Source organism: Electrophorus electricus, chromosome 9 (assembly GCF_013358815.1).
Source record: "Electrophorus electricus isolate fEleEle1 chromosome 9, fEleEle1.pri, whole genome shotgun sequence".
Lineage (NCBI taxonomy): Eukaryota > Metazoa > Chordata > Actinopteri > Gymnotiformes > Gymnotidae > Electrophorus > Electrophorus electricus.
In genome coordinates this window covers 3,761,997-3,788,926 of record NC_049543.1, presented here as the reverse complement: position 1 = coordinate 3,788,926, position 26,930 = coordinate 3,761,997, and the positions used below count along the sequence as shown (strand labels likewise).

The 26,930-nt window shown below is 41.2% G+C and overlaps 2 protein-coding genes across 4 annotated transcripts; one reads left to right on the top strand and one right to left on the bottom strand.

Annotated features, from left to right (window-relative positions):
- Positions 1-573: 573 nt before the first annotated feature.
- Positions 574-6,125, bottom strand: tent2 (terminal nucleotidyltransferase 2). Its single transcript, XM_027006301.2, has 15 exons — positions 6,054-6,125; positions 5,261-5,420; positions 5,022-5,132; positions 4,652-4,928; positions 4,401-4,515; positions 4,208-4,299; positions 3,893-3,956; positions 3,738-3,804; positions 3,568-3,644; positions 3,318-3,446; positions 3,116-3,159; positions 2,865-3,001; positions 2,088-2,179; positions 1,471-1,550; positions 574-1,323 (listed from the first exon to the last, which is right to left on the bottom strand). Exons 2-15 carry the CDS (start codon positions 5,386-5,388, stop codon positions 1,249-1,251), a joined length of 1,488 nt encoding a protein of 495 aa, XP_026862102.2. The 5' UTR covers positions 5,389-5,420; positions 6,054-6,125; the 3' UTR covers positions 574-1,248.
- Positions 6,126-6,531: 406 nt separating this feature from the next.
- homer1b (homer scaffold protein 1b) lies at positions 6,532-23,114 on the top strand. 3 transcript variants are annotated; one of them, XM_027006248.2, is made up of 9 exons: positions 6,532-6,986; positions 11,294-11,450; positions 15,190-15,321; positions 15,986-16,078; positions 16,678-16,835; positions 20,821-20,977; positions 21,238-21,348; positions 21,440-21,520; positions 21,630-23,114. In XM_027006248.2, exons 1-9 carry the CDS (start codon positions 6,982-6,984, stop codon positions 21,816-21,818), a joined length of 1,083 nt encoding a protein of 360 aa, XP_026862049.2. In that variant the 5' UTR covers positions 6,532-6,981; the 3' UTR covers positions 21,819-23,114. The 3 variants fall into 3 exon arrangements, 2 of the variants coding, with proteins under 2 accessions (XP_026862049.2, XP_026862048.2); XR_004776490.1 differs by lacking the exon at positions 6,532-6,986 and having other exon boundaries at positions 11,039-11,450; positions 21,630-21,990; positions 22,130-23,114; XM_027006247.2 differs by lacking the exon at positions 6,532-6,986 and having other exon boundaries at positions 11,039-11,450.
- Positions 23,115-26,930: the final 3,816 nt, after the last annotated feature.

Genomic DNA, 26,930 nt, shown 5'->3' with positions numbered 1-26,930 from the left:
AGCTTCGTGTTTGGACCATTTCGAGCTGAGTGCAGTTCTCCTTACTCAGCGCGTGCTCTAAATAGAATGCAAATATTCCCAAGCTCAAGACGTGCGCAACATGAAGTCAGTGGTGTCCAAAGTTTTCAAAGTGCTTTGCCCTTTTCATTAGGAAGTTTCTTTTGACACATTTACTACAACTTTAAAACTTGGATGATGACCTGTAGTTTACATAAACTATAACCGCGCTAGTCTATGTAATATGACACTGGTTGGACACCCCGTTTCGCGGGAGGCAGTCCTGAAAATCTGCGATGCCAAGTGCTAATTTTACACCCAACTGCTTTCACCCATATCATCCTCCAGTAAAACACAGGGTAACTTGGCGGGTGAAAATGTACAGGATAAACTAGTCAGATTTAATGGTCAAGAGCTTTTAAATAAGGTCAGACGTTCCACACAACAGCAAAGTCCTGTATTGAATTTACAGTAACAGTGAAGCTTCACTGAGCTGCTTCTAAGTTACCCCATATCATTAGCTCTTTAATTTTTAAATAGAGGACCCGTTCTTGTCTCCTTTTGTCTTACTTAAGATGCACAAGTAACAGATAGACGATATTCAACATTTTAATCATTTAAATAAACATTAAAAGACTGTACAAAATGTACAAGTGACAGAACAAAACACCACCAACAATGTACATAATTGCAATAAAAGTAGTCATGTTTCAAAAAGTGACTTTTTATAATACTTAGCTTTAGGAAGAAATGTAAATCATATAAATTGTCTGTATGAATTCAACTTTCAAAGCCAGAAACAAAAGCTGGGATCAGCTGTAGTATCAACTTTCACTGAACAATGGGAAAATACCACAGATTAATGAACCAAACTTTGTTTAGGTACAGAAATTAACATTAATTGGCCATTTACCTGACATGCATATAGGGCTCCCTCTTAATCTCAGTGAAATAGTGAATGGCATTCCAGCAGAGGACCGTTTGTTGGGAGACTTGTTGCTACTTCGGGTCTGATGTCTGATGTTCAAGGTCTACAAACTTTAACCTTAATCTTGGTGAACCTTCCAAGACATATAAATTATACAAACCACAAATTTTCCATGGGTACAGAAATATCAAAGTTTTAAATTGTTATAAAACTCTTCCACAATACAAAAACGTCACTGAAGATTTTTGAGTCCCATAATTATTCTTAATTTATTTTCTCAGTGTTCTTGTCAAAGGGTGTCATGAAGGAAGCTTTGAGTCAGGTTATCTTTTCGGCCTTGTCCCTCTAAGGGGTAAAATTGAGTTCAGATCTTTCCTGGCCTGCAGAACCTGCCAGGACTACAAACAGAAGTAACAGAATCAGCCTTTCAACATTTTCCAACCTCAGTAAGTACACTACAGAAAAAAATATTGATTAAAGAAAAAATCTTGGCAACATTAAAAAAAAAAAAAAGAAGACTGGAGTACTTCACTCTCAGTTAATACCTCTATGAACTGTTCTTTAATGAAGTCAAACTTAATTTTCTCGTGAACTGCTCTGGCTGTGTTTGATCCATCAAATGGTTCTGGAAAAGGAAACAAGTAATTATAAAATGGAAGAAAAATAAATTATAAACTTGTATTTAGCAAACCACCTTCAAATAATCAAAGTTAAGCTGTGTGCAGCTGGACATAGCTGTTAGGACACTAACCAAGTAAACGGTTTTCTTCTGGCACCTGCTATGTATATGCAATTAAATATATAACCAACTGACACACACATAAGAGACAAAAGACAGTATTGTGCAAAAGTCTTAGGCACACAAGACAATTGCTTAAGGGAAGTAAGTATATATTTGACTTTTTTTTTTTTGTCCTGTTCAAATGATCCCACAGAACTTCCATCACATTGGGACCCTGCCCATTCTTGAAGTGGACTGCTAAAAGTCTTTAAATGTTTTTCCATGTGTTTAAATGTGTTTTATTGTAAAACATTATAGACGGATTTACATGCAAATAATAATTTACTCTATTATTATAAATAGCTTGCAATTTCTTGATGCCTAGGGCTTTTGCGCTCTAGAGTATTTCTTTAAAATGTTGAAATGTTCTATACATGTTACCCTCCACACAGATGAACTTGTCTTTCCATTCTCTGCAATTTGGCTTGGGGACAGCTTTTGCCTCACGCACAGAGATCACATACTTGTCCCACCTATAGCACAGATGTCAGTGAATTAGCATTAAAACTTGACAATGATGGATGCACAAAATTCCTTACATTGCTGTATATACTGCTGATCTTTAATGTCTTATGGTAAGCTTTTTGGCAGAACCAGTCAAGGCCCACCAAAGGCTGAAAGTTAGACCTGCTGCTGTCAGTCAAACAGTGAAATTAAATGGGAGCCTGAGCTGACTGAGAGTCCTTATGAAACACAAGTCTGCCTCATGTTAATGAGGCCCCACCAACCCCTTCACTACTTTACCATCATCTTGTGTAGCATCTGTAATAAATTATATATGCAATGTCTATATAAACTCACAAGGAACCCACACAAGAAAGCATAAAGTCAACATTTAAAATACTCTGAAGACCAAGAGCTAAAACTCAGGATCTGGAACTAACACTTTATAAGCAATATTTACAAACAAAGGCTAAATGTATGTATGTATACTTGTATGTCACAAGTAGTGTAATATTTCTGTTGTATATAGAAGCAGACACTAGCCTGTCTAGCGCAGTGCTTCTTGACTGACTTGAAGAAGGGGCTAAACCAATTTACAACATGCGCAGTTAAATACAACAGCAACCTGAGATCAGTGTCCAGAGTGGGATTCAAGTCCGTGCGTAAGGTGGAACAATACATTTACATACTGAGAGCATATAAGAAAGGGCTTGCCTGAAGACTGTGGCATAGTACTTCAGGAACCCGAGCAATAAGTCTCCAAGAGATGACTGGTTGGTTGACACGAAGGGGGGAATATCCCGAGGTCCATTTGGGACAAGATGGATATCCATTACTGGACTGAAACACTCCTGCCGAGATATCAATATTTAGGTTTTTCCTTAGCAAACGTCAACCTTTATATGTTTTGCACTATTAGGTTAAATTAGGTTATGAAATAAAGCAGATTTGTTTAAAATGCATACTGGATAATCCTTTTGAAGGCAGGGAATGACAGGTTCTGGGAGGGCTATGTGGGGCGGGGCAGAGAAGTGCAATAATGAACATTAAAAACATAGTGATAAGTTACTACAAACAAATACTTACAGTGCGTCTTTTACATCTAGGACAGTATACCCCTCAGAAGCTCACAGTGTATGGTGTACACATCCAGCGCTTAGCACTTACTCTGGAGGTAATGTAGGACCATGAGTACGAGTGTGTAGCTACTAAGAGTCCCGCGACTTGCGTCATTGATTCGGTGATGACTGGCCCACTTTTTGATCACAAGTATAATGGGGCGAACCCGTTTTTCAACTAAACCACAAGAAGGGGAAAAAAAAAAAAAAAAAAAAAAAAAAAAAAAAAAAAAAAAAAGAGTCAAATGCATTCTTCACCACTTATTGATCTCAACAGCAGCAAAGAGAGTTGCCCTTACTGTATGCATATGTCCGTAGCAGGAAGGTGTTTCTGATGCCAACAATGTTGTTCACATTCAAATCAAACTCGACACCACTGCAACATAAAAGGAGCACAGGTTACATTTATTGTAGCTAGTACTGGTCAAGAAACTGTTCCAGCAAGGAGGTTCTGTTTCTGAGAACCTACCTGACTCTGTCCCTGAACTTCAGTATGGGCACTTTCGCTCGAATGAGCTGAGGTCTCTCAATGTAAGCTATGGACCAAAGAACATGCAATCCACATCAGTAGCACCAACATTTAAAATGGAAATACAAAACAAGATTATAAAACAAATTACTTACACAGTTTGTATAACAACGTCTGCACAAGACTTAATATGTATATGGCATCTATTTGCTGGTTTACCTACAAGCAAAAAGTAATGGAAGGATATAAAAAGCCAGTTTCCCAACAGCATTGTAGTTTAAGATCACCTTAAATGAGAGAATGAGCGTTCAGTGTGATGCTCATTCTACCATTTAATAAAACCTGGCACAGAGCAATAATAAAAATAAATGTTTGTTGTTCAGAAATAATCAAGCTGATTCCTTTTCATCTGCAGTCTTCTTCAATGCTCCAGTCAAATAAATAAATAAATAAAATTCATAAAAACTTACAGGGCCCTCTTGAACTACAAGACACAGATCAGCATCACTGGTACGACTACCAAAGCCATTTAGAGATGAACCTGCCAGGAACACCCTCGAACCTATACAAGCAATGTAAAAGAAGAGCCAACAGTAGAACTGTCAGGGTGGGGACTCCTCAGACTTTGCGGAACAACTTATACTATGGGTGAGGCAGATATACATGGGAAGAGTCTCTGGATGTCCTTCTGTAACTGTGTACGGCAAGATTCCTTCTTATCCAGGTCCTCATTCTGCTGCTCGCAAGCATGGAAAAGCTCCAGCATCTGCTCGCTCAGCTGAAACACACGTTTTACATCAAACTACACAATGCAAATTTACTTGTTTAATGGGGTAATGTCTGTTGATTTACTTTCTGATTGAAATGAACATATGACCACATGACCCTCTCTCAAAGGTTTCAACGATGCATACCTTGTCTTTGAGGCACAATGCTGGAAGAGGGGTGTAGGAGTTTTGAGTGGCCTCCTCTCTGAGAGGTGGCACACAGCCTGTTGGTTTAGAGGTGGTGGGGCAGTGCACAGGAGAGTGGATAGGAGAGCAGATCTTGCCGAGAGACTGTGTGGATGGCCTTTGCTCTCCCTGATGCGCAGGGCTAAAGCTGCAGGTTTTGGCTGGCTTTTTCATGAAGCATGGAGAATTTAAGCACTGTCTCTTCAGCTCATACTGACTGTTGCCATCATTTTTCCTCCTAGAGCATAATTGCATGAAAGGGCTCTCAGTGCCTGACAAACATATCTAAACCACATTACAATTGCTTTGTAATGAGTATAGCAAGGCTTACTTCCTGTTTTTTGTTCTGGACCCATTTGGGCTGGCACAAGGAATGTCAGGTGCAGACTTCCACTGGTAAGTTGGAATGAGAGGGAACACATTCAGAGGCTGGCCATGGAAACTAGAGAAAAGAGATTTTGACAAATACTGTATATGCAAAATTTGACAGCTTAGTGCAGAACAACAGGGGCAGTTATGAATTATCAAAGAAATCTTAAATCATGTGAAACACAAAAATTGAAAACTCACTTTGTATTAGCTAGGTTCATATGCGACTCAACTCTTTGTGTTGAGAAACCAAGAGGTAAAAGGCTTTGGTTAAATAAACTATTTGCCTGCCCATGTTTATGGGGGAAGACTGGAGACCTTGGGAACATGTTCTTCAGTGAGTAGAACAAATACCTATTGCCTAAAGATCCGCAAACAAACAAAAAAAGCAAGATGGATGTGCTGTCAGATTAAAAGCTTTAGTTAGCTAACCAATGCACAAGGCAAAGACAGACTCGAGTTTGGAATACATGATAATTAACTTAATTATATAGCTAGCTATGAGTTATTAATTTTGTCATTGGATACGTTTTATTGACCGGTTTGTTCGCTGTTTTGATTCCAGTGGAAAAATTAAATGCAGCTAGCTAATTGGCTAAATGAACTAGCTAGCTAGACAGAACATTAACGCCCTATTTAAACGGGAAGCTAAAAACTGAGCAGTTGACTAGCTAGCTAGCTAGTCCAGACCGTTTTAAGAAATTTTAAAAGTGGAGTTTTAACCAGTAAAGTAACTTCGAGATTGCTTTTCTGTTGTAGGTTATAAGTACATTACTTTTCTTGACATAAGTACTCAACGAAATAACGTTCCTGCTAAAATAAGCTAAGCTAACCACTTATGTATTGAGCCTAACTAGCTAGCTAGGTTAGCTATCTTAACTGACATTCAATGGTAGGAAATGACAATGAGGCACTCTCGGAGAACTTGCTTGAAAGTTCTGGCCTACTCACTCAGCTTACTGATCTGTATAAATAATCATATACAATAACTTACTGACAGGAAAGTTATAGCCTCTAAGCAAGCTATGTGCACTTTCTACATAACACTAGGCTACTAAGGAAATAACATGATGACGACAATTTTCTACTTCTGGGTTACAATTTCCATGACGCGTGTGTTTCTTTCAAAATAAAGGTCTCAATTACAGCCTGATGCTACAAGCTTAAAGCAACATATGAAAATCTTTTGCTTATATAATTTTTTTCAGTATAATAAGCGGAAGCTTGGCGGCTGACGTAGTGGTTTAAATTACTGCATGACTACATTAAAGTCTATTATTATTATTATTATTATTATTATTATTATTATTATTATTATTATTATTATTATTATTATTATGTTATTGCTGGTAAAGGGAAAGCGGTTTCTGATTTTAAAATAAAACCTGTCGGGGGCGTTTTCCTATAGTGTGGGGTGTAGCTGCTACAGTTATGGTTAGCGATTGGCAGTAAATCATCCTCATTTTCAGACCCGTACGCCCACTGAAAGACTGAGGGTCTTCATTCATTTTTTCCCCCATTACTGATAGCCCGCAGTGTAGGTTATGTTCTAGAAATATTTCCACTAAGCAAATAAATTGCTTGGATATTTTAGAAACGCAATAGTCGTGTACCGCTTGTCCAAGTAGCTTCATGTAGGTAGTATCAGTGGGTAATTCAAAACCGTGGGATTAATTCAATTCATTAGGCTACACAGCCTACATAGCGTCCTCCAGCAGCGCTCCTTGCGAAAATGTTGCCGCACAGACTCACAGACCCCGTAGAACAGCCGCTTGTCAAGGACTGATGGACAGCCTACTGACAGTCTTTATTTAAACCCGAGATAAGGAAGCCACTCAGAGTCATCGGCGGCTTAAGAAGAAATTTAAACCAGCCTTATTCTCAGGAATAATTTGACGGTATTTGAAAGAAAGGAAAGCAACATGGGGTAAGTTCATTTTTTTATTTTTTTTTTCTCTTTCTTGTAAATAGCTTCAGTCAGTAGCCAAACTGCATACATAAACCGATTTGATTGCCTTTAACCTACTACCGTCAGGACAAAACACGGTAATGTGATGTTGCTAGTTAATTATATCCACCCTGTTTAGATAGGCTACCTAGAACTTTAGACCAGGCGGTTGCCTGTAATACAGGGAGGAAAATCCTACCTGCTGGACCAAATTAAACGTGTTATTTGCACTTCTATGTTAACTGTTCTCGTCTTTTTTAATATTGCGCATTTGGACTTGCAGAGTGCAATTTAACTATTATGTCATTTGTCCTTGTTAAATTAACCTTATTTCTGAGGCTATTTTTTTTTCTTTGAAAAAGCTAACACTAATCAGTGTACTATGTGATACTATGTAATCCTACAACCATAAATATTTTTTTTATTTAATGATAAAAAGCAATATGTGATTCCATTTCAATCAGTCACTTATCAGTCTGACATGGTTATAGATATGAATATGGAATATTATCATCCCTGTGATATTGGTTCCATCAGAAACAAAGTACAGTGAGACCGGAGCACTTTACACTGAGACCTGGTTTTTACTACAGTAAAAGCAACGACACGAGTACTAGATTTATCCAACTGTGAAATTCCCAGTGGACATCTCAGCGTTTTGTATTTATGAATGGCTATAGATTTGTGATAGGGAAGATGGGTTTAAGGTAAGAATGTCTGAACCTTTCTTGGATAAAGAAGGGCAAGCCAATTAGATTATGCAATTTATGTCATCTGAGTTTCCATTGGCGCTAGGTGGACATTTTAAAGTGGCATCATAAATGAGATAATGTATTACAGACTTAATTCCTCTCTCTCTCTCTCTCTTTCTCTCTCTTTCTTTCTCTCTCTCTCTCTCTCTCTCTCTCTCTCTCTCTCTCTCTCTCTCATTCATTCATATATATATATATATATATATATATATATATATATATATATATATAAACTCTCTATAACCATATGTGTTAGCATACTGCCATGACCTAGACATTTTCCTTTGGCTCACTATGTATAATGTTTTTATAAATATAATTTACTTTTTTTTTAATACAATTGTTTTACAGGACTGACTATCAATTGATTTCAGTTTCATTAACATTATATGTAACATTAAATGTCCTTTGTTGTGGTGAAAATCCTTTTCTCTTATTAAGCAATATTCATTGAGTAAATAGTCCCCTGCTATTTTTTAATTAAATTGCCCTGATTGTGGTTGTCTGGATCCATTTTGGAAGTCTGTGTTTCACCAGATTAGCTCTTCAAGTTTATCTAGTTATAGTAGAGGTGCTGTTTACACTACTGTAACATGGGTGTCAACTACGAGAGACGGGAACCCTAACATTTATATCTTCCAAACTGTGTAAATTCAGTGATACCCTTGTTAAATATTTCCTGCAATCAAAGCCATTAGCAATCACAGCAGTTTATCCAGTTTTGTGTTTCTTTATGTGAAACATTCCTTTAGTAAAGGTTAACCAGCAAATCAGTCTTTCATACACAGTTGGAATGTTTGTCATGTCTGGCAATATTTGTTTCATCTGTGTAGAGTACAATGAAAAAATCAGAATGTCTATGCTCCTAGCATTCACATACTGAGTACATCACCTACTCTGTGCAATCAAACAAAGACAGGGAAAGAAATCGGAGTGTGATGAAATAGTTTATAATTGTGCAAAGTTCATGGTGATATACTTCCAAAACGGTTGAAAAAAAACCAAAACTATTATGTACTGGCACACTGCACACGTTGATCCCTATGCTATAGTTTAGTACTGTAGGTACAGGGGAACTTGGAGTATTCTATGAAATCTGCTGAATAGAGCAAGCAACAGATTCTTGAGTACCAGCTGATCATTTGCCTATTTTGCATGCTTCATAGAAATTGACTAACTTTGTTTGGATCAGTTGATCATTTGCTTTTCTATTCTGCAGTGTACAACACTAAATAACACCAGTTTATTTCAGACACTAGACAGATTCCCATCCCAGACTCTTGTTATGTCAGTTCGATCTTCATAGAGAGATGTACTACTGGCCCTAGGGCCTGAAGTGGATTGGAATGAGATATGGCGGCGCTATTAGACAAGGGTGAACACTTTTGCCCTTGGACAGTGACTGGTTGTACGAGGCAAGTAGTGTGAAATGATCTTTATCACCCCACAGTTACTGCTGTAATGTCACTCATCAGAGCTGAATACAGATGAGGGCAGCTGCTGTTTCATCCTCTCCCGACAAATGACCACATTGAGACAAGGAATGCGTATGTCAATGTGACTCCATTAGCGTCAACACTAAGTCACAACACTAATTAATCTACTATAGCACTTTACAGTGAAAAGCAAAACTGGGCAACTGCTAAAAGGATTGTGCTCCATTTAATATATCAGTGGTTAGACGACAATAGTCATCTGACACAGCATGTGATTCTCTTAACTGCTCTCATATTGTACACAGAGTGAAACAGCGTTGACTCGGACACAGGCTAGTGGGTGTTCTCAGGGGCCCTGGCACCATGTGTTAACGGATAAAAGAGGTGTCAATAGGCAGTCTCATGACAGAGACGCACTAAGCACTTGAGAAGATTCCAAGAAGGAAAAAAATGAGCACAACTTAAAATAGCCTGCACTAAATAAACTCATACAGTCTTCGTTTAAATCGGAAATAAAAATTCAATAATAACAATTTAGTGCTGCAGTTTTGCTGTCAAGGGTCCAAAAAATTAGCAAGAAATGAGCTGTTTAAAAAAAAAAAAAAAACCTGGTTAAAATTCAGCTTCGGAATCTTGCCCTTCTTTCATCCCATGTATGGCCGTTGCTACTGATTTTAATGCTAAATAGAAGATATGCCTTTGATGTTGTTCGAAGATTCTCAGCCCCGTGGTGCAGTGTAAGCACTTTTTCTATGTGCCGAGCTCGATGCTTCAACAGGGCTCTTTCTCATACCCCATCTTCCTCTTTCCTCTCCATCTACTGCTTCTCCTCTTCCTCACCCTCCCTTCTGTGCACACACATTTGTGCGCATCAGCCCAATGGTAGCTGATTAGAAGCACACTAATGGAATTGAATATGGTGATTAGCCATCCCGGGAATAGGAACAACAAACTCTAGCTCACAAATGTCTCTGTGTGTCAGCTCACAGCTGCTTAGCGCCCTTGGCCTTGTCTCTTCTGCTCCTTCGTCTGCTGATCCTGCGATTTTTATGAGCTGTGTGGTATATTAGGACATGGAGTGAGTGTTAGTCTTTCTGGGAATTGAGTCTTGAGATGGTACACGGAAAGAGATGCTCCTCTTTGCTGCCGATTCGAGGTTGAATTCTTGCATCGTTGTCTGTGGGTTCTCTAATAATGCTTGAGTAAATAACTAGCATCATGGAAAATTGTTGTGGAACACCACAAAACAACACGTTAAGAGCTGAATGGAGCAAGGAATGCAGAACACCATTAGTCCTCCACTCTTGTTCACATAGCTGCCCAAGACAACTACTGCCAGTAGCATTTCAACTACCATCCTCTTCTGTTCAAGCAAATGGCTAACACTCTGAGTCCGACTCAATCAATTATGAAAGCATGTAATCACATGCCACAGTCAGATAGCTTCCATTCAGTTTTAAAAGCACACTACAGTTTTTCCAACTTGGCAGCTATAATGACATCAAAAACCACAAAGAGCTTACAACTATCCTTTGTGTAAAGTTATTTTGTCATTCACTGAAGTCCATTGCCAACAACAACACAACTTAAAATGTAACACACGACTTCTAATGAACTTCTAAGGACTTCACCTTTTCCTTTTAAACAAGATGAAATTAGGTACTCATGTTAGTCTGTTAGGTTACCAAAATTATTAGCAGCTTCAGAAACGTATTCACATGAACTCAAGCCCTTTTTACTACTGTGCAGATGTAGGAAAGATGGTGTCGATGAGAGTGGCAGGGTGGGACTTGTTACAGATTTCCTCGTCCCAAACTATATTTAGTCACCCTCTCTCCTGGCCCCTGCCAGAAAGCTGGTATTTCCATTGCAGCTGAGTAAGTTGTCTAGTGCTCTGGGAAGCAGGGCACCAATGTATCTAGCTGGTAAGGAAGGATCAGGTACTTCCTGAGTTTCTTTGGGTCGTGGCTTGAACGAAGATGGAAGCCGGGGAGATGATATTCCGACTTCCGGGTCGTGCAAGTTCGCCAGGCAGATTTGGCGAGACCACGGTGCTCCGGCACAAGGAGGTTCACCATTTCTTCTTTGTCCCCTTCAGAGAGCAGCCGATCTACAGTACACGAGCACATGTCTTCCAGATCGACCCCAACACCAAGAAGAACTGGATGCCCACCAGCAAGCATGCAGTCACAGTGTCCTACTTCTATGACAGCACCAGGAACGTGTATAGGATCATCAGCCTGGATGGGTCAAAGGTAAATTGGCCTCTGCTTTGCATTTGTTGTCTGTGGATCCTGCTTGGATGAAAAGATCCCATTGGCTTTACCGCTCAGGCCTGGATTTGGACACACTGATCCCAAATTGTTTTCCACTAAGTGCAGCTTCACAGTCGTTAGCTTAAATCCAGAAAATGAATTCCAATTAAATAGTGCCCTCATATTTAAGCGATCTCCAATGCGTTTGCATTTGTCAGTTTCAGCCTGGTCGAACAGCAATTTCGAAAAAGCACCAAACTGACCTAGTAATGGAGTGTGATTACAAGAGATACTATCAAATGTGATTGCCTTGAGATTTATTCTCTTTCCCTTTCAAGAGCTGTATGCAGTAAAACTGATCAGTCACTCAGTAACCTTACATAAAGGATGCAACAAATTAGCAATGCTGTCAGAGGAGCTATGTAATGCTTGCAAAAATTAGTTCGATTACAGATTTGCATACATCACTCTTTATTGTGGTTGATATGAAATGTGTTACAATTGTGTATACACGCCTCCATTATACTAACCAAAGTTACAGCACTGATTTTACATGGGGTCTGTTTTGGCATCCCTATCTTGCCTCACAGTCCCTTGAGCAACATGCAACACATGACTGCAATGTAACCCCAATGCACTCATCACCACACCAAATGCTCATACATTTTCCAATGCACTGTGTGTCTGCTCACATAAACCTCTTAGATGAGATGAAACTTTGCAATATAGGCCACTGGCAACTCAATCCCAACCTCTTGCCCCTGCTTGCAAAGGGAGTGTGGTGTGGCGCGGTTAAAATAGCCCCACTAGTGTGTGAGTGTGTGCGCTTGTGCATTAGGATTCACTGAAGTCCAGCTCCTTGTTTCAGAGACAGAAATAACATGTGAAGTGTTCTCTGTGCACTGGAGTGGTTTTAACTGCTCTGTGGAGGTCACTGACTTTGGTCCCACGCAGATTACTGTTAGTTTAGCAGTACCACAATGAAACTATAAATGCCGGTTGACTTTGTGCAAATGTTAATGGGATTTATTTCACTGTGAACCCGTTTTGGCAGTGTTACATAATTTCTTTGACGGCTCCGTCCAGTCTGAGCTTGTTATGTTGCAAGTGTTCTTGCTGAACTGGTGTTTAAACACCATCTGAAATGAGGTGACCATATTTTGGTTTTCAAAAAAGAGAGCACAATGCACAGCAGGGTGGCACTGTACAAATCTCACCATGGATTAAAAACAAACTCTGAACATTTTAGTTTTTTTGTTTTTTTTTAAATCCTGGGTCTTTTTTTATTGCATATTGACCACCATTTTCTTTTTACATAAAAATGAAATGTCCTGGACAAAGAGTACGTCGTGTGTTGTGGGTTCTGCAAAATTGCTGTAAATATACTGTATATATGAGCTTCTTCATGAGACTGCGGTGACAGAATGAGGGGGCTGTTCAGTACAGTAGGGTTTCCAAAGGATGGTATACTAATCCATAATCCATTGATTTTTTTCTAATATCTTCCATGATGTTCAATCTGCAACACGCTTCCATTTTCAACCTGCTCATGATCTGTCCTGACCTCTAAATTCCATGAGTGCAAACTGTGGCTTCTACAGTATGCCACTGCTCGACACTTAAGCCTTGACCTAAACTGAACTGTGCCAAGGAAGCTGGCATTAGTGCCAGAACAGGAGATTCCTTATTAATTCTTTATTCTTTATTAATTATCTTGTTAAGATCTTGTTTAGTCTAATGACATTTGACTCCTTGAGTGAATGCAGGTATTACTTAGCTATGGCCCCTGTTTCTTTCTTATTACCCTGTTCGCCTTAAAGTAAAATTCCAGTTTTGTCTCAGAAAAAAAAAAAAAAAATTGCATTGTATTGCATTTCAGAAGAAACCATTTCATAGACAAAAACTCTGTGTTTTAAAACACTGTATAACATAAACAATAAAATGAAATAAAATATTTTTTAAGTGTTTTTTTAAGATTAGGACTACAACTCCCAACTCCAGAGCCCGTGTGCTGATGCTGAGGTTTGCAGCCGTCCACCCACTGCAGCCTCATGCAATTATGACCCTCCAGCAACTGATTATCCAGCTGCCTGCGCAGAGTCCGATTAGAGCGCCCGCCGCACTGATCCTCCACTGCATCGGAAAATAAAGAGAAACCATGAGCTTAGTATTCAGCTAGCAGAGCCTCATGTATGGACATGAAAAGGCTACAAACATCCAGCTCAGCTTCCCTCACAAATGCACTCGCTTTAGTAGCTGACACACCTCACTTCAGGGTAACGATGGCAAGATTAGTTCAGCCACTGCAGAGCGTTTCCCGTTAAGATTTAGATTGATGCGTTATCTTGATCTGTAGCCTAACATTAGATTTGATGATGGGACTTAACGACGTGTCAACATTAAATTTTGTTCCAGTTTTATTTCAGGACAGTATTTGTCATGACCAGTGTGAGTACTGGTTTATGTAGACCCATATATGGCTGTATAATAAAGAGGTGCATGCTCTACTGTATGACCAAGACCACACCAGGAGCATTGAGACTACAGTGCCAGCAGGCATAATCACTCCTCCGTCTGAGGGAGGATGAATGCGGGACAAGGGAGAATGCTCGCTCACTTCCCACCACTCTGGAGGAAGCATTGCATAACATGCAAAACACAAGGGAAGCTAAGGCCCACTGTCAGCTTTCATAATCTTCTGACAGAGTGGGCCCCTCAATGGAGCCCACCTCAGTCTTGTGTTTCCCAGATGTGCCTGTCTGAGAGTAGCGGAGCGCTAAAAGCCTTTTATGCTATACATGTACGAACCTTATGCTGGTGTCCACAGCTGCCTTTAATTTGATTGTGTAAAGTCATTATTAGTTCCACAAATTCTAGCCATCGCTGTTCCCCTACACATACAAAAAATAGGCTCCCAAGTGACTTCACTTCGATACCTCCCTTCCTCCTATGTTTCACTCCTTTCTTCCTCTCTCTATCCTCTCACCACCCTCCTAGAAGCTCTCAGATCCACACCCACACAAACACATTCCTGGGCTCTAATGCTGGCCATTCCCTCCATGACATTTCGCTACCTTATAAAAGCAGCAATGGCTCTTAAGCGTTTACGGTTGGACATTCCCACCCCGCTTAACCATTTGAGGAGACAGGCGAAGGATTTATTGTGATATCATTCGACCGAAGTATCTTGCCAGTGAACGAAGCTGTTTTTCCAGCGCTGCCTTTGTTTTGAGAGCAGTATTAAAGGGCACATGCCAGTAAACACCCCCACACACACACCTCCATACACACACACACACACACACACACACAAATTGAATTCTGTCAGTCACTGTGCCACGCTTTTTTGTAGAAGCTGCGTAGTGAATGTGGGTGTCATGTTATCAGATCGTTATTAATTCGTTGATTCCCTAAGAGAAACTGGGAACACTCTATTATCTCCTTTGAATCCTGTCTACACCTTCAGAGGTCAAATCAGTTCATACTAAATGGGCACCTCGCATGACCCTCCTCAACTCCCAGTTTGACCTCTACGACACATATGAAGTGAGGAAGCTGTAGATGAGAATTATGGGTATGGAATTCTCCCAGCATCACCATCCAGTGGGCATGCGGTGCCGAGCTGCCGACGGGAGGCGTGCTCCAGGTGCTTGCGTGAGGCTGCGTTTCCCGCTCGCAATCCATGTTCGCTTGTTCGGTGGCTTGCGAAGAGTCATGCTGTTCTTTGTAATTGCCACAGGCTATAATAAACAGCACTATCACCCCGAACATGAGCTTCACGAAAACGTCGCAGAAGTTCGGGCAGTGGGCAGACAGCCGTGCCAACACAGTATACGGACTGGGCTTCTCTTCAGAGCATCATCTGGCTAAGGTGGGTGGAATTTTCTCTCTCTCTCTCTCTCTCTCTCTCTCTCTCTCTCTCTCTCTCTCTCTCTCTCTCTCTCTCTGAGCTGGGGAACACCTACACACTGCTCTAATGAGAAGCTGTACAGTCATCAGTGCGTGGGAGGTTTCTTCTGCGTGGTCCTCCCCTCCCCCCCTCCTCTCTCTCTCTCTCTCTCTCTCTCTCTCTCTCTCTCTCCTGCACTCTCTCTGTCTCTTTCTCTCTGTCACACTTTCTCTCTCACTCTCTTTTTCTCTCTTACTTCTCTGCATTATGATTAAGTGCTGTCATACACTGGGGGTGGAAAATCACCAAGGCCTCACTATCAGGCTTATGTAAGAGAGACATCATGCCCTTACACACACACACACACACACACACACACACACACACACACACACACACACAATACTCCTTGCCAGTTACATTCCTCTAAGCTCTGTCTTCCTCACTTGCTCTTTTGTTTGCATCTAACAGTGTATGTATATATGGTGTATATACATGTATACTGCATGTATAAATGAATGTACAGCATATACATGGTTGCACATTTGGTTTATTCGTCAATAACGTACCTGAACTGCTCATGCTTACACTATTATGACATTTCAGATTTATACAAATGTACAAACATGACCTTATCTCCTCTCAGTTTGCAGACAAGTTCGCAGAGTGTAAGGAAGCAGCACGCCTAGCCAAGGAGAAGTCCCTGGAGAAGATGGAGCTGGCAAGCTCTCCTTCTCAGGTGTGGAAGCTTTCACTGACCTCACTGGAAAGATCTCAGCAATGCCTTTGATGGCAGGGCATTGCCTCAGTGTGTTGCATCACTCTTTGACATTGATGCCTTGGGAGTAACATTTTAATTCTAAGACATGTTAGAAAGTTTTATTAACAATTGCCCAGTGTTATTAAGAACAAAACCTAGGAATAATTGATACATTTCTAAAACAGCCTCACTTGTCCTAGTCTGCGCTAAAGCCCGAGTCTTCTTACTGTAACTTGTGTTGTGAGTGTACAATTGGACTGTCAAAATCACAGTAATTGCTGTGACACTACTGTATATTCCAGTTTAAAGATTTGTTGTTATAACTAGAGTCACCATATGGACTTTCCATAGGTGTGTAGATGGATTCCTCCATGTTCTCCCTTGTCAATTAGCAAAAAATGTGTAAGAATGGGTGCTGGTTTTACATTACAACATTGTAACAATGGGTGCTGGTGTTACATTACAACAATGTAACAATGGGTGCTGGTGTTACATTACAAGAAAAAGGACTGTTTTACTCTGAGAGTGGATCAAGTCTGTGAGGCTCGACGTGAGCTCCTGTCTGTGGTGCTTTACAGGAATCACCTGCTGATATACACTCACCTCTGACCCCTCCCGTCACCTCTGACCTCTGCCGAGTAAACGGGACAGGTGATGATGTCACCTTGTCTGATGTGTCGCCGAATTCGGAACTGCAGTCGGATCTGTCCCCAACCACCCAGTCCCTTGGCCACAGGTAACTTAAAAACATGAGCACCTCATGAGTGTGTACGGAAGTGCACTGCAAAAAAACCCAGCAGCTTTGCATTCGGACTCTAAGAGCTCCTTTCAGGGTCCTTCATGCCTGCTTGATCTGGAGCCACGTGCTGGTACTAATGCTTAGGTTCTGCTCTTTTCAACAACCCAGTACCGTGTTGCAAAAAGCACAGCAGCATACGTTACATAATCTCACACAGTCTCTCCCTCACCACAGTAAGTCTTTGCATGAGAAGACACAAATGTACAGTTGCCCTAACTGCACACAGCACCCACACTGCACCTGTTCATCAAGCAACTATTTAAGTGACACATCTTGCCAAGAGCTAGTGTTGAGCGACTAAGAGATATCATTGAAATATCATTGACAGTTCACACGATCTCCTTGGGATCTTCATGCAAATATACTCACCGTGGCGAGCAGATCTTGTTGACTGGTCTAAAGCAGGTGTCATCTGTTTTTGAGCGTCTGGTGGGATGAGTCAAACTTCTGACTCAACAGTGTCTTGGTGGCCCACATTATGACCATGCTCTGTTCCTTTGGGATTAAATATATTTATTTAATTTTTAATTTTTTTTTTCTCCCTCCAGAGACATGTTTAAAGCATGTCAAGTCTGCTCCCTCTGATAAGTCACTGCGCGGTCACCGGCACTCGTGTTTGGCCAATGCACACAGCACATGGGGTGCTTTCTGACGTTGCTGGATTTTCCCTCAGGGCAGCAACTCTATATGCATATTTCTAAGTCATTTATTTCTCTGGTGCACAGTTATTCTGCCAAATCTTGCATTTCTCTGATGTTTTGTAGCTCCATAAATGGACTCCTTCTAAGCCTGTCTTTGTTTACTTAATTGTTTTGGCCTGGATATGCAGTCAGTACTCCAAACCCTGCAGAAATAGTGTGTTTTTCCTTGAGGATTGTGCTTTTCTTGACTCTGTGACTGTTGAGATGCAATTTCATATTGTATTTTAAGAATGATTGATTATGCACGTGTAAACATTCCTGAGCAGAGTTTAATTTCAGCATTTATTAAATATTGTATTTCCTTTCATCAATCAAGGTGTTGTAGTTAATTATCTAGTTATTACATGTCAGATATGAAGTAGTCTTCTAATTTTAGACTACATGCAGTGTTTGTGACTGACTGACTTCTTCGTACGCAAACATGAACAATACACAGACTGTGTTTACTGATAGGTTGCTTTAACATGATCCACAGATAGAATTACTTTTTTTTCAACATTTGCAAATACCAGAAACTGAGCTTATAAGGTGTGTAGCCTGTGAGGGGCATTAGATAGAGGGACATATATTTACTTTTCGCACTCATGTAGCACGTGAAGATAAAGCAGATGAGAGGCTGAAACGTGTGGTGCTCAAAGACAGATTTTACTCAGGTGATCAGAGCTTTGTTTGGGCATTCACAAATGGATGAACGCACCTGGAAGAAGCCAGTGTGCTGGGCTCATGCACAGGCTGGCAGACACAGTGATGGAAGTCTTTCTGTCTGATTTTATTTATTGAATCGTTTCTGGTTTGCTTTGGGGAATTAACTGTTTTATACCAATTTCCTAATCATAATTCTGCTATTATTTATTCTGGAGGCATAGAAATGATACACAATGTTGCATAGAGATATAAGGTTTATTTAAAAATTGGAATGTTTACATATAAAATTCAGGTATACTATGAGTAAATTAAGGAATGATATCCAAGACCAAATGACAAATCTGTACATTTTGAATTCAAATAAACAAAGCATTTTACTGGTTGATAGATATATCTGTATCTCTCATTCTTATTTTTAAATGAGCATTCCATGAAAGAACTAATTTATATTTACATGATTCCTTATCATGAACATAATGTCAATTAATTTAGACAGCATTCCATAAGATGCTGTAAGGTAGTTGGACAAACAAACTTGCAGTGAACTATTACTCATTTGCAATGGTGGTGTCATAGCAGTAGTGGTGTCATAGCAATGGTGGTGTCATAGTGATTGTGGTGGTGTCATAGCAATAGTAATGTCGTAGTGATAGTGGTGTTGTAGCAATGGTGGTGTCATAGTAATACTGGTGCCATAGCAAGTGCTACACAGGGTGACCTATGAAAAAAGGGCTTTGTCCATTGTTCATTTTTTGACATGAGATCAATAGTGTTATTAAATTAAAATAGACATTTTCCCATCTAACACGTTCATTTCTTTACACTTTCTAAAAGTCATATGACCACAAATTCACCACTGGCTCCTTCTGGCTACAGAGTGGACTATCATGACGAGGAAATGAATTAGGTTAATTTGGGAATTTTGTATGGTAGTTCCATGAATGATGAACAATAAAAAGAAAAAATATAAATTCTCAAACCTCAACACACAGCTGTAGAGTAGTTCCCAAATTTGAGTACAGGATCATACAATTTTTTTTTTTCCAGAACAATAAGTTAATAAATAAATAACAAATGAAATATGTGCTGCATTTTCATAGCAATAAAATGTCTCTAAAAAGAAAAAAGAAAAAAGCATCAGTAAAAACATTAAACAGATGTTTGAAAAATGAAAAGCTTGTTTACTTACCAAACAGAAGTCCCTTTTAAATTCTCTTCTTCCTGTACATTCAGGGTAAGTCTGAGTAGAAAGTAAGCCTCTCTCTCTCTCTCTCTCTCTCTCTCCTCCCCCTCTCTATCCTCCCTCTCTCTCTCTCTACTCTGTCTCTCTCTCCCCCCTCTCTCTCTCTACTCTGTCTCTCTCTCCTCCCCCCTCTCTCCCTCTCTGCTCTTGCTCTCTCTCCTCGCTCTCTCTCCTCTCTCTCTCTCTCTCTCTCCTCCCCCTCTGTCTCCCTGTTTCAGCCTGTGTTGCTGAGCGACGGTGCGCCTCGTCTGCCCTCCCTGCTTGTGTGAGGAGCTTTATAAGCGCACGGGGCTCCCGCACAGCATGTCCTCCGTAGGTGTTGGAATGTGTAGGCAGAGTTGCTGTCAGCTGGACTGAGGGCCGAAAGAGGGAGAGAGAGAGAGAGATTGAGAGAGAGAGAAACATGGGGAGAGAGTAGAGGGAGACAGGAAGAGACAAAGAGGGAGAGAAGGAGTGATGGAACGAGAGAGGGAGGGAAAGAGAGGTGTGTGCTGGCAGTGTCATGGGAAATGCAGGAGGGTTGGCGTCTCTTCTCCTGCAGTACAGGCGCCCAGCATGCCGATGTCCTGAGACCCAGTCCATGGTTCCACACTGCCATGTGGGTGTGTGAGAGGAGAAGGCACGAAGAATCGTGCCGGGGGAGGATGACGATGCACAGAGCTGCTTCATGTGCCACAGAAAATGAGGGGCAGCTGTGTGGGTTGTACCACTACGCAGTGACATCACCACCATGGTTATCTCTCCCCATGTGTTCCTGTCCCCTTCATCACTGAACGGAAAACTAAACTTTCTTTACAACTCTGGGCGCACAGGCATGTTCTGGGTCTACAGTTGCTGATCCCATAAAACATTCCTCCAGACAATACCGGACTTCTATTTTGGTGGGCAGATATTTGGCTGAATTTGTAGTTGTCTCTGGTGTGATGCACTGGACTCCAGTGGCTGTTGTGCACAGGTGATTACATGTGGTCTCAAGTAGCCTCTCTCTGAAAGTCTATGACCCTCAACTATGTTTTTTCCCCTTTCCCTCCCAAATGGAAAGAAAATAGGGGCACTCAGAAGAGATGTACCCTGAGGCCATATTAATGAGTGATCACACACCCTAATGTGGAATCATTCCAGTAATGTCTAAAATTGGCCTGGAATTGTAAAACTCTGCAAAACCAAATCTGCCTCAAGCCAGACTGCTCGTATTATGCCCATGTTGTTTGTACTGAGCAACTGCAAGTAATGAAATGGTAGTATTTCATAGGTGCATAGGAGTGAATACATTATGTTTCATCATTACTTTGACACCATCGTTTTGCCATTTTTTGCTACGTTTGTTGTGCAGCCCAACCACCAACAAGCACTGGGAAGCGGAGCTGGCAGCTCTGAAGAGCAACAACGCCAAGCTCACGGCAGCTCTGCTGGAGTCCACAGCCAACGTCAAGCAGTGGAAGCAGCAGCTGGCCGCTTACCAAGAGGAGGCCGAGAGACTACATAAAAGGGTGAGGAGAAGCAGCCGGACCATGAGATAAGGCAACACGGCGAAGTGCTAAAACCCAACGGGAAATCGCTTCCAGAAAGGAGAAGATGAACAAAACCATGTGGAAAGAGATTTGAGAATACGAATGTTGGTTTGAGGTTTTTTTTTTTTATGCTGTTTGTCTTTTAAGGGTTCTGTGACTCGTAGTATTCATACAGAACCAGTAACAGCCTTGACAGTGATTTTTAATATTGATTGCCCTTGTGGTGTGTGGGCCTTCAGGTGTCAGAACTGGAGAGCCAAAGCAATCAAGCCAATGCAATCAAATTACAGAAGACGGAGCTCAACCAAACCATAGAGGAACTGGAGGCGATGCTGAAGGCTAAAGAGGAGGTACAAGCTGAAATTCTAAAGTATATCCTTATATTTCAGTCCCTGTTACATCCTCTCTATGGAGTTCTAATTAACCTTTCCCTCTTTACAGGAAATGGAGCGGCTGAGGGAGGAAATTGAAGACGCTAAGCAGTTGCAGTCACAGAAAGAAACCCTAGAGCGGAAACTGGAGGTAAGGACCGCTAACCTATGTGACACCATCCACCGGCACATCCACGAGCCCTGGAGGAGCAGCACCGCGGTCCCTTTACCCGCCCCGCGCTCTCGCCCATTCCTCCCAGGCTACAGGTGCCAGGAGCAGGGAGCTGGAGGAGCAGCTAGCCAGCGTGGAGCATCGCTTGGAGTCCAGCCTGGAGGCGCAGGAGAACTTCCGCAAGGGCCTCAAGGCGATGCTGGAGATCCTGGACGGCAAGATCTTTGAACTTACAGAGCTGCGGGACAACCTGGCCAAGCTCATAGAGGAGAGCTAGGGGCAACCCCCGCCCCACCCCGCCCCGCCCGCGCGCCTCGGAGTCCGAGGCGAGGCGCGTGAGCGACAAGACCGACATCCACGCCATCTCGGGGCCCGGCCGCACGAGTCTGCCGCACTTTGACTCCACGCCTTGGTGACTGGAGGACTCGTATTGTACACTTACTTGTATGGTATGATAAGCATTCGGTTGCACTTGAATTTGTACTTTTTCAGAGGGTCATGTATCTTCAGTGACACCGCAGCCTGCTAGGTTATATTGTCCAAACAATACTCCTTTTCTTACTGTTTGATTTCCTTATTCGTACACAGGTAGTCGTCCTCATGAAAGTAGGCAGCCTACAGAGATCAGAGGTGGCTGCGTTAGGCTCTTCCTTTCCAAGGTGCTGGTTTTGTGTGCCTGGTGATTGGCTCTGCTGCCGAGGATACTCTAATCAATCACATCCGCTGGATATTCGGTCATACATCATGACTGGATGTTCTGAGCCATATCTTGTAGCCAGACCCTGTCGTCTTGCCTCGTCACCTGGGAAACTGCCTCAACGTTCAGTCGGAGCTTCAGGATACTCTATCACTGACTTCCTCGCAAGAAAAAAAAACACCTTAGGAAATCACCACTTAGATGAAAGTGTGGTGTTATTGGCCTGTAATGTACAATGAGCAATATTAGAGAAAGTCTTTAAGCCACCTCAGTGTAATTATCAGGTATTCCAGCTCTGGACTAATCCGTGGACTAATGTGATTTTAGTGGATGTACGTCCTCATCTAGTTCTCCTCAGACCAGTTAGAATGCTATTGGATTGTATTGGCCTTAGTTATATTTTTCAGCACTCTGTGTTTGACTGAAGATTCTCTCGTATTTTTTGTTGTTGTTCAGTTAACATATGCAGTATGCTCATCTTACAATTTGAAGTGATCTGTGTTATTACGAAATGTATATGCTGACAGATAAGGGTATATAGAGAGAACTGTCAATATGATTGTATTTATAGTTGGGAAATTTTCTTTTACATTTCCCAATATTAATAAAAGCTGTTTAAAAAGTTTGGTGGAAAAGGTGTTTAAGCAGCAGTAGTGGTGAACCTCACCTAAGGCTTACAGGATGTGTTTCATAGTGTACTGAGGAAATCAAAGTTTGTTTTTGCCACCATAAAGCATTTTAAAGTCCAAATGACCGCAAAGTCCTCTTCAATTACAAATTCATTTCAGACCACAGGGGTCAGGATTTATCTATGTATAAACATCACTGCCCCTGAAATGTTTCTAATCTTTGTTAAAGTAAACAAACAAAAAAACCCTTTCCATTTCTATGACCTCATTTGTGACATTCTAGCACTAGATCTGACACACAGCATTTGGTTTAAATGAAGGAGGATCTCTACCTTGTCTCCCTATTGGACTCAGGCTGGGTACAGGGAAATCACATCCATGATTACTATTACTGATTCACTGTAAAATCGCTGCGACAAAATTTCGATCAACTGCCCAGCCAAATGTTTCGAGAACACAGCTCAACCTTCCAGGCGCAGAAGGTGCCCATCAGTGCTACACAGTACTGCGCCAGTGCCACCCACACACTCCGCACGATACGGTTTGTGAGGAATGTCCACCGTGAAGAGGGCGACACCTTGTGGTCCATAAGGAAGGTGCACTCCCTTATGAAGCCCTGTACATATCGGATTCAAAGTCAGTCCGAATCGTTAGCAAGTAGGTAAAAAAGCTATTAAATATCAAACTGAGGATTAATCTTTAATTTGTATATAAATCAATGTTATGCTACGGCTTTAAAATTTCCCTTACTTTGTTTTGTTTTGTTGTATATCTGTGGACCATGCATGTATGATTAATTCTATAAGCTTTCTGTAGCCCCCTTTTGACAGATGTATAGACAGCACGGTAGTTAGAAAGCGTTAGATTGCTGTCCACAAAATTAGGAGCCACTGAAGACAACCGAATTGCTGGAAACAGCGAGATCTACTATCTCACACCACAAACGACGAGGAGCAAAATAAAACATTGAGTAATTATTGAGATTATGTAGCCCTAATCTGTACATATTTAAGAAATAATCCACAGTGTACTTGTCGTATCCAAGTGTACTCAGCTATGGCATGCTACGTTTACCACCCTAGTTTCTTCATGTGATTATCTGTTTGCACTCATCCTCAGAGTTGCGCTTATCAAACCTTACTTTTAAAGCCTACACTTTCCTTCCGACGTACGACAAATGCAAACCGACCTCCCAGTCATTGGAGAACAACCTTTCGCCAAGCGCCTAGCTATTGAAATAGCCACTAGAGGGAGCCAAATCATACTGAATTACAGTCAAACGGCATCTGTCACTTTCACTTACTTAAGTTAATGGATGTTATTGAAAGACAGATTTTTTAAATTAAAATGTTTTATGTCATTCTGAAATATATGAAGATTTTTTGCTTTTCATACTTCTGCCTTTTTCTTCGCTCTCACTTTCTTCACGATAAACGTTTAGGTAAAAAATGCATCTTTGTGAATAAGTTTATAATATTGAATCGACGACCGCATTGCACATCTTTCTACACACTTCGACTTATCGCTCCCATTTTGTTTTGGAATGATATGTGCAATAAAGGTTGAGTGTATGTATTAGACTGATAATTGATATTGTAATATTCAAATTCACAGACAGGAATATGAAGAATATAGACACTACAAGTGGTTAGGCTTCTCTCGCAAACTTCAGTACTCACCACCTGGTTTGAATCCTGGACTGAAGAACTAAAACAAAGCAAACAGTAGGATGTCAACTCTAAAATTCTTACCCTTTTAGTCATAGGCCTTGCTGTGAGTCGAGGTTTGCCTTGGCTCCATTAACAGCATCTCTGGCAGACCAGTGGGACTTTGGCAGCTGTGGCCTGTGTGGCCGAGAGCTGAGAGTTTAACCGTGTAATAAACCCTCAGACTAGCACCTTTCTTCACTGGACACAGGGCAAAGGGCATCTAATGCCCACAACTTCGGCTCTTGAAGGCACGTATCCTGAGATCATAATTAAAGTTTCTGTCTCTAGCACCTCTGCATGTATTGTTGGAATTATTATTATTATTATTATTTTTTTGGAATTAACATTTATTTGAATGAGTGATTTTTGCTTATTTGTTTTGGAGCATTACAGTTTAGCAATAATATGATATCAGGACCAGCAGTACAATTAGTAATGGTGTAAGTATTCAATTATGACACAGTCAAAATATTTGTACATTGTAACTAAATATGCACTGTTGCACTTTCCCTTATGGAGTCTTTTCCCATAAGGGAATAAGTATGTAGCTAAAAATCATTAAATATACTATTGATTGAACTTTGAATGCATCAACAACTGTCCAACATGCAAACATACCAGGTCAGTAAAGGGCTGGCTGGTGCAATGTGGGCTGTAACAGGCCAAGACCTCAACCACACTGAGCTTTAGACCAGCATTCTCCACAATCTTCCTTCCTCATTTGAACAGCGTCCACATACATCAAGTGGTTCGAGTAGCAGTTAAGATTTAGCTCCTGTCAAGTATCAAACGTAATTCAGACAAACTGTTGTCTTTACTGCACAACACACCTACTGTCTCCATTATGAATCATGAAAACAGGTGGAGTTTACTGATCTTGGGTCAGCCTCACAGCCCTCATGACCTGCAAGGGTAACTGCATGAGTGTCTATAAACCCGCAGCAAAATGTAGCTCAGTGTCTCAGCGCTCCCATTTATCACTGCAAGTATGAAATGTGTTTGCAAGACATTTCCTCTCTCAGGAACTCTCTGCGGAAGCTAAAAGAGAACAGCAGGCCAAAGGCATACAGTTAACCCGCAGTCCACATAACGAGTTATGTAAACTTCCAGAGGGTTTCATACATGTGCATGCTGATGGCGTTCAAGGTGCGTGACCTCAGACCAACCCTTCAGTGTAGCGCTCCTGAACTTTGGCTGCTGCACAACTCTGAGGCAAACTCTTACAGTTTAATATATAACACCACAGCAGGAGTGTGGGACCATATAAAACATGTTTCAATGGCAGATGATTCATCACATATTACCTTCTTTTTGATAAATCTCACCTGACACACGATAGTATGAGCGACTTTTGATTAAATGGATTCACAGCTACACATGACTACAACAGAACAGAGGTAGGGAAGACATTTTGGTCTGTTCCTAAATGGGGTTTTCTATTTTTTGCAAATTTTTCAACATATGGAATCACCATCTTAAATGAGCACATGTGGAATCACCAGTTTACATGTGAACACATGTGGACTCACCAGCTTACGTGTGATCACACTTGTGACACACTTGAGCTTGTCATCTTCCTGGTGCCAACTCTTCTGGTTTTGTCACAGAAAGATGTTCTACATTCATATTACTTTAAGGATAAGAGTTTTATTTTTTTTACATAAACTTCACATTCATTTACCACTTTTCTGTTACCGTTTCAGAGTGTGTGCTTAACTCTTTCATATTTTTTATAATTTATGTTTAATCAATGATCCTTTAAATCGAACAGTATTGAATGAATGTTTATTGTATTTGAAAAGCATAGTTTAAAAAAAATCCATCTAAAGTCGCACTTGGAGACAACATCAGTGATGTTACCTGGGGCCATGGGTGATTCGGGTCTTTTGAACATCAGACGTCATCTCCCAGGCGAACCACCTGGGAGTGATCAGCTCCTAGCTGGATTCCAGTAGCATGTGCCCACAGATCACTCCTTTTGATCCACAGCCATCCAGAGGCTTTTCCCATGGCAGATCTTAGGCAGAGACGGAGCTGCACAGCCTCTGCAGACCATGCATCCTCCTTCTCCACTCCCTCCCTGCGGCACTCGTCCACCGAGTCTGCGGACTTGGCTCACATCCTGGCGTTGGCTTCCTCCATCCCCTCCTCCCAGGACACAGTGAACTCCGGCGTGACCACCTGCTTTGATGTTTCTGGATGCAGCACAGTGACTCATCTCAGGGTGGTCTCTGTGATGCACTCTGGAAATCTGAGTTGCTTCCGCAGATAACTGACAATGGTATCATCTCAATCAAACAATGTAGCACAAATAATGAAAGACTCCCTTAAATAATAGATGCCGGCAGCCGTGT

Bases quoted from the DNA above. Each gene is read 5' to 3' on its own strand.
- tent2 (XM_027006301.2), bottom strand. From the start codon at position 5,388: ATGTTCCCAAGGTCTCCAGTCTTCCCCCATAAACATGGGCAGGCAAAT. The intron at 4,300-4,400 runs GTATATCTGCCT...TTGCTTGTATAG, and splicing joins CATCCAGAGACTCTTCCCAT to GTTCGAGGGTGTTCCTGGCA. The intron at 3,002-3,115 runs GTATGCATTTTA...ATATCTCGGCAG, and splicing joins GCCTTCAAAAGGATTATCCA to GAGTGTTTCAGTCCAGTAAT.
- homer1b (XM_027006247.2), top strand. From the start codon at position 11,175: ATGGAAGCCGGGGAGATGATATTCCGACTTCCGGGTCGTGCAAGTTCG. The intron at 20,978-21,237 runs GTGAGGAGAAGC...GTGGGCCTTCAG, and splicing joins CCGAGAGACTACATAAAAGG to GTGTCAGAACTGGAGAGCCA. The intron at 21,521-21,629 runs GTAAGGACCGCT...CATTCCTCCCAG, and splicing joins CCCTAGAGCGGAAACTGGAG to GCTACAGGTGCCAGGAGCAG.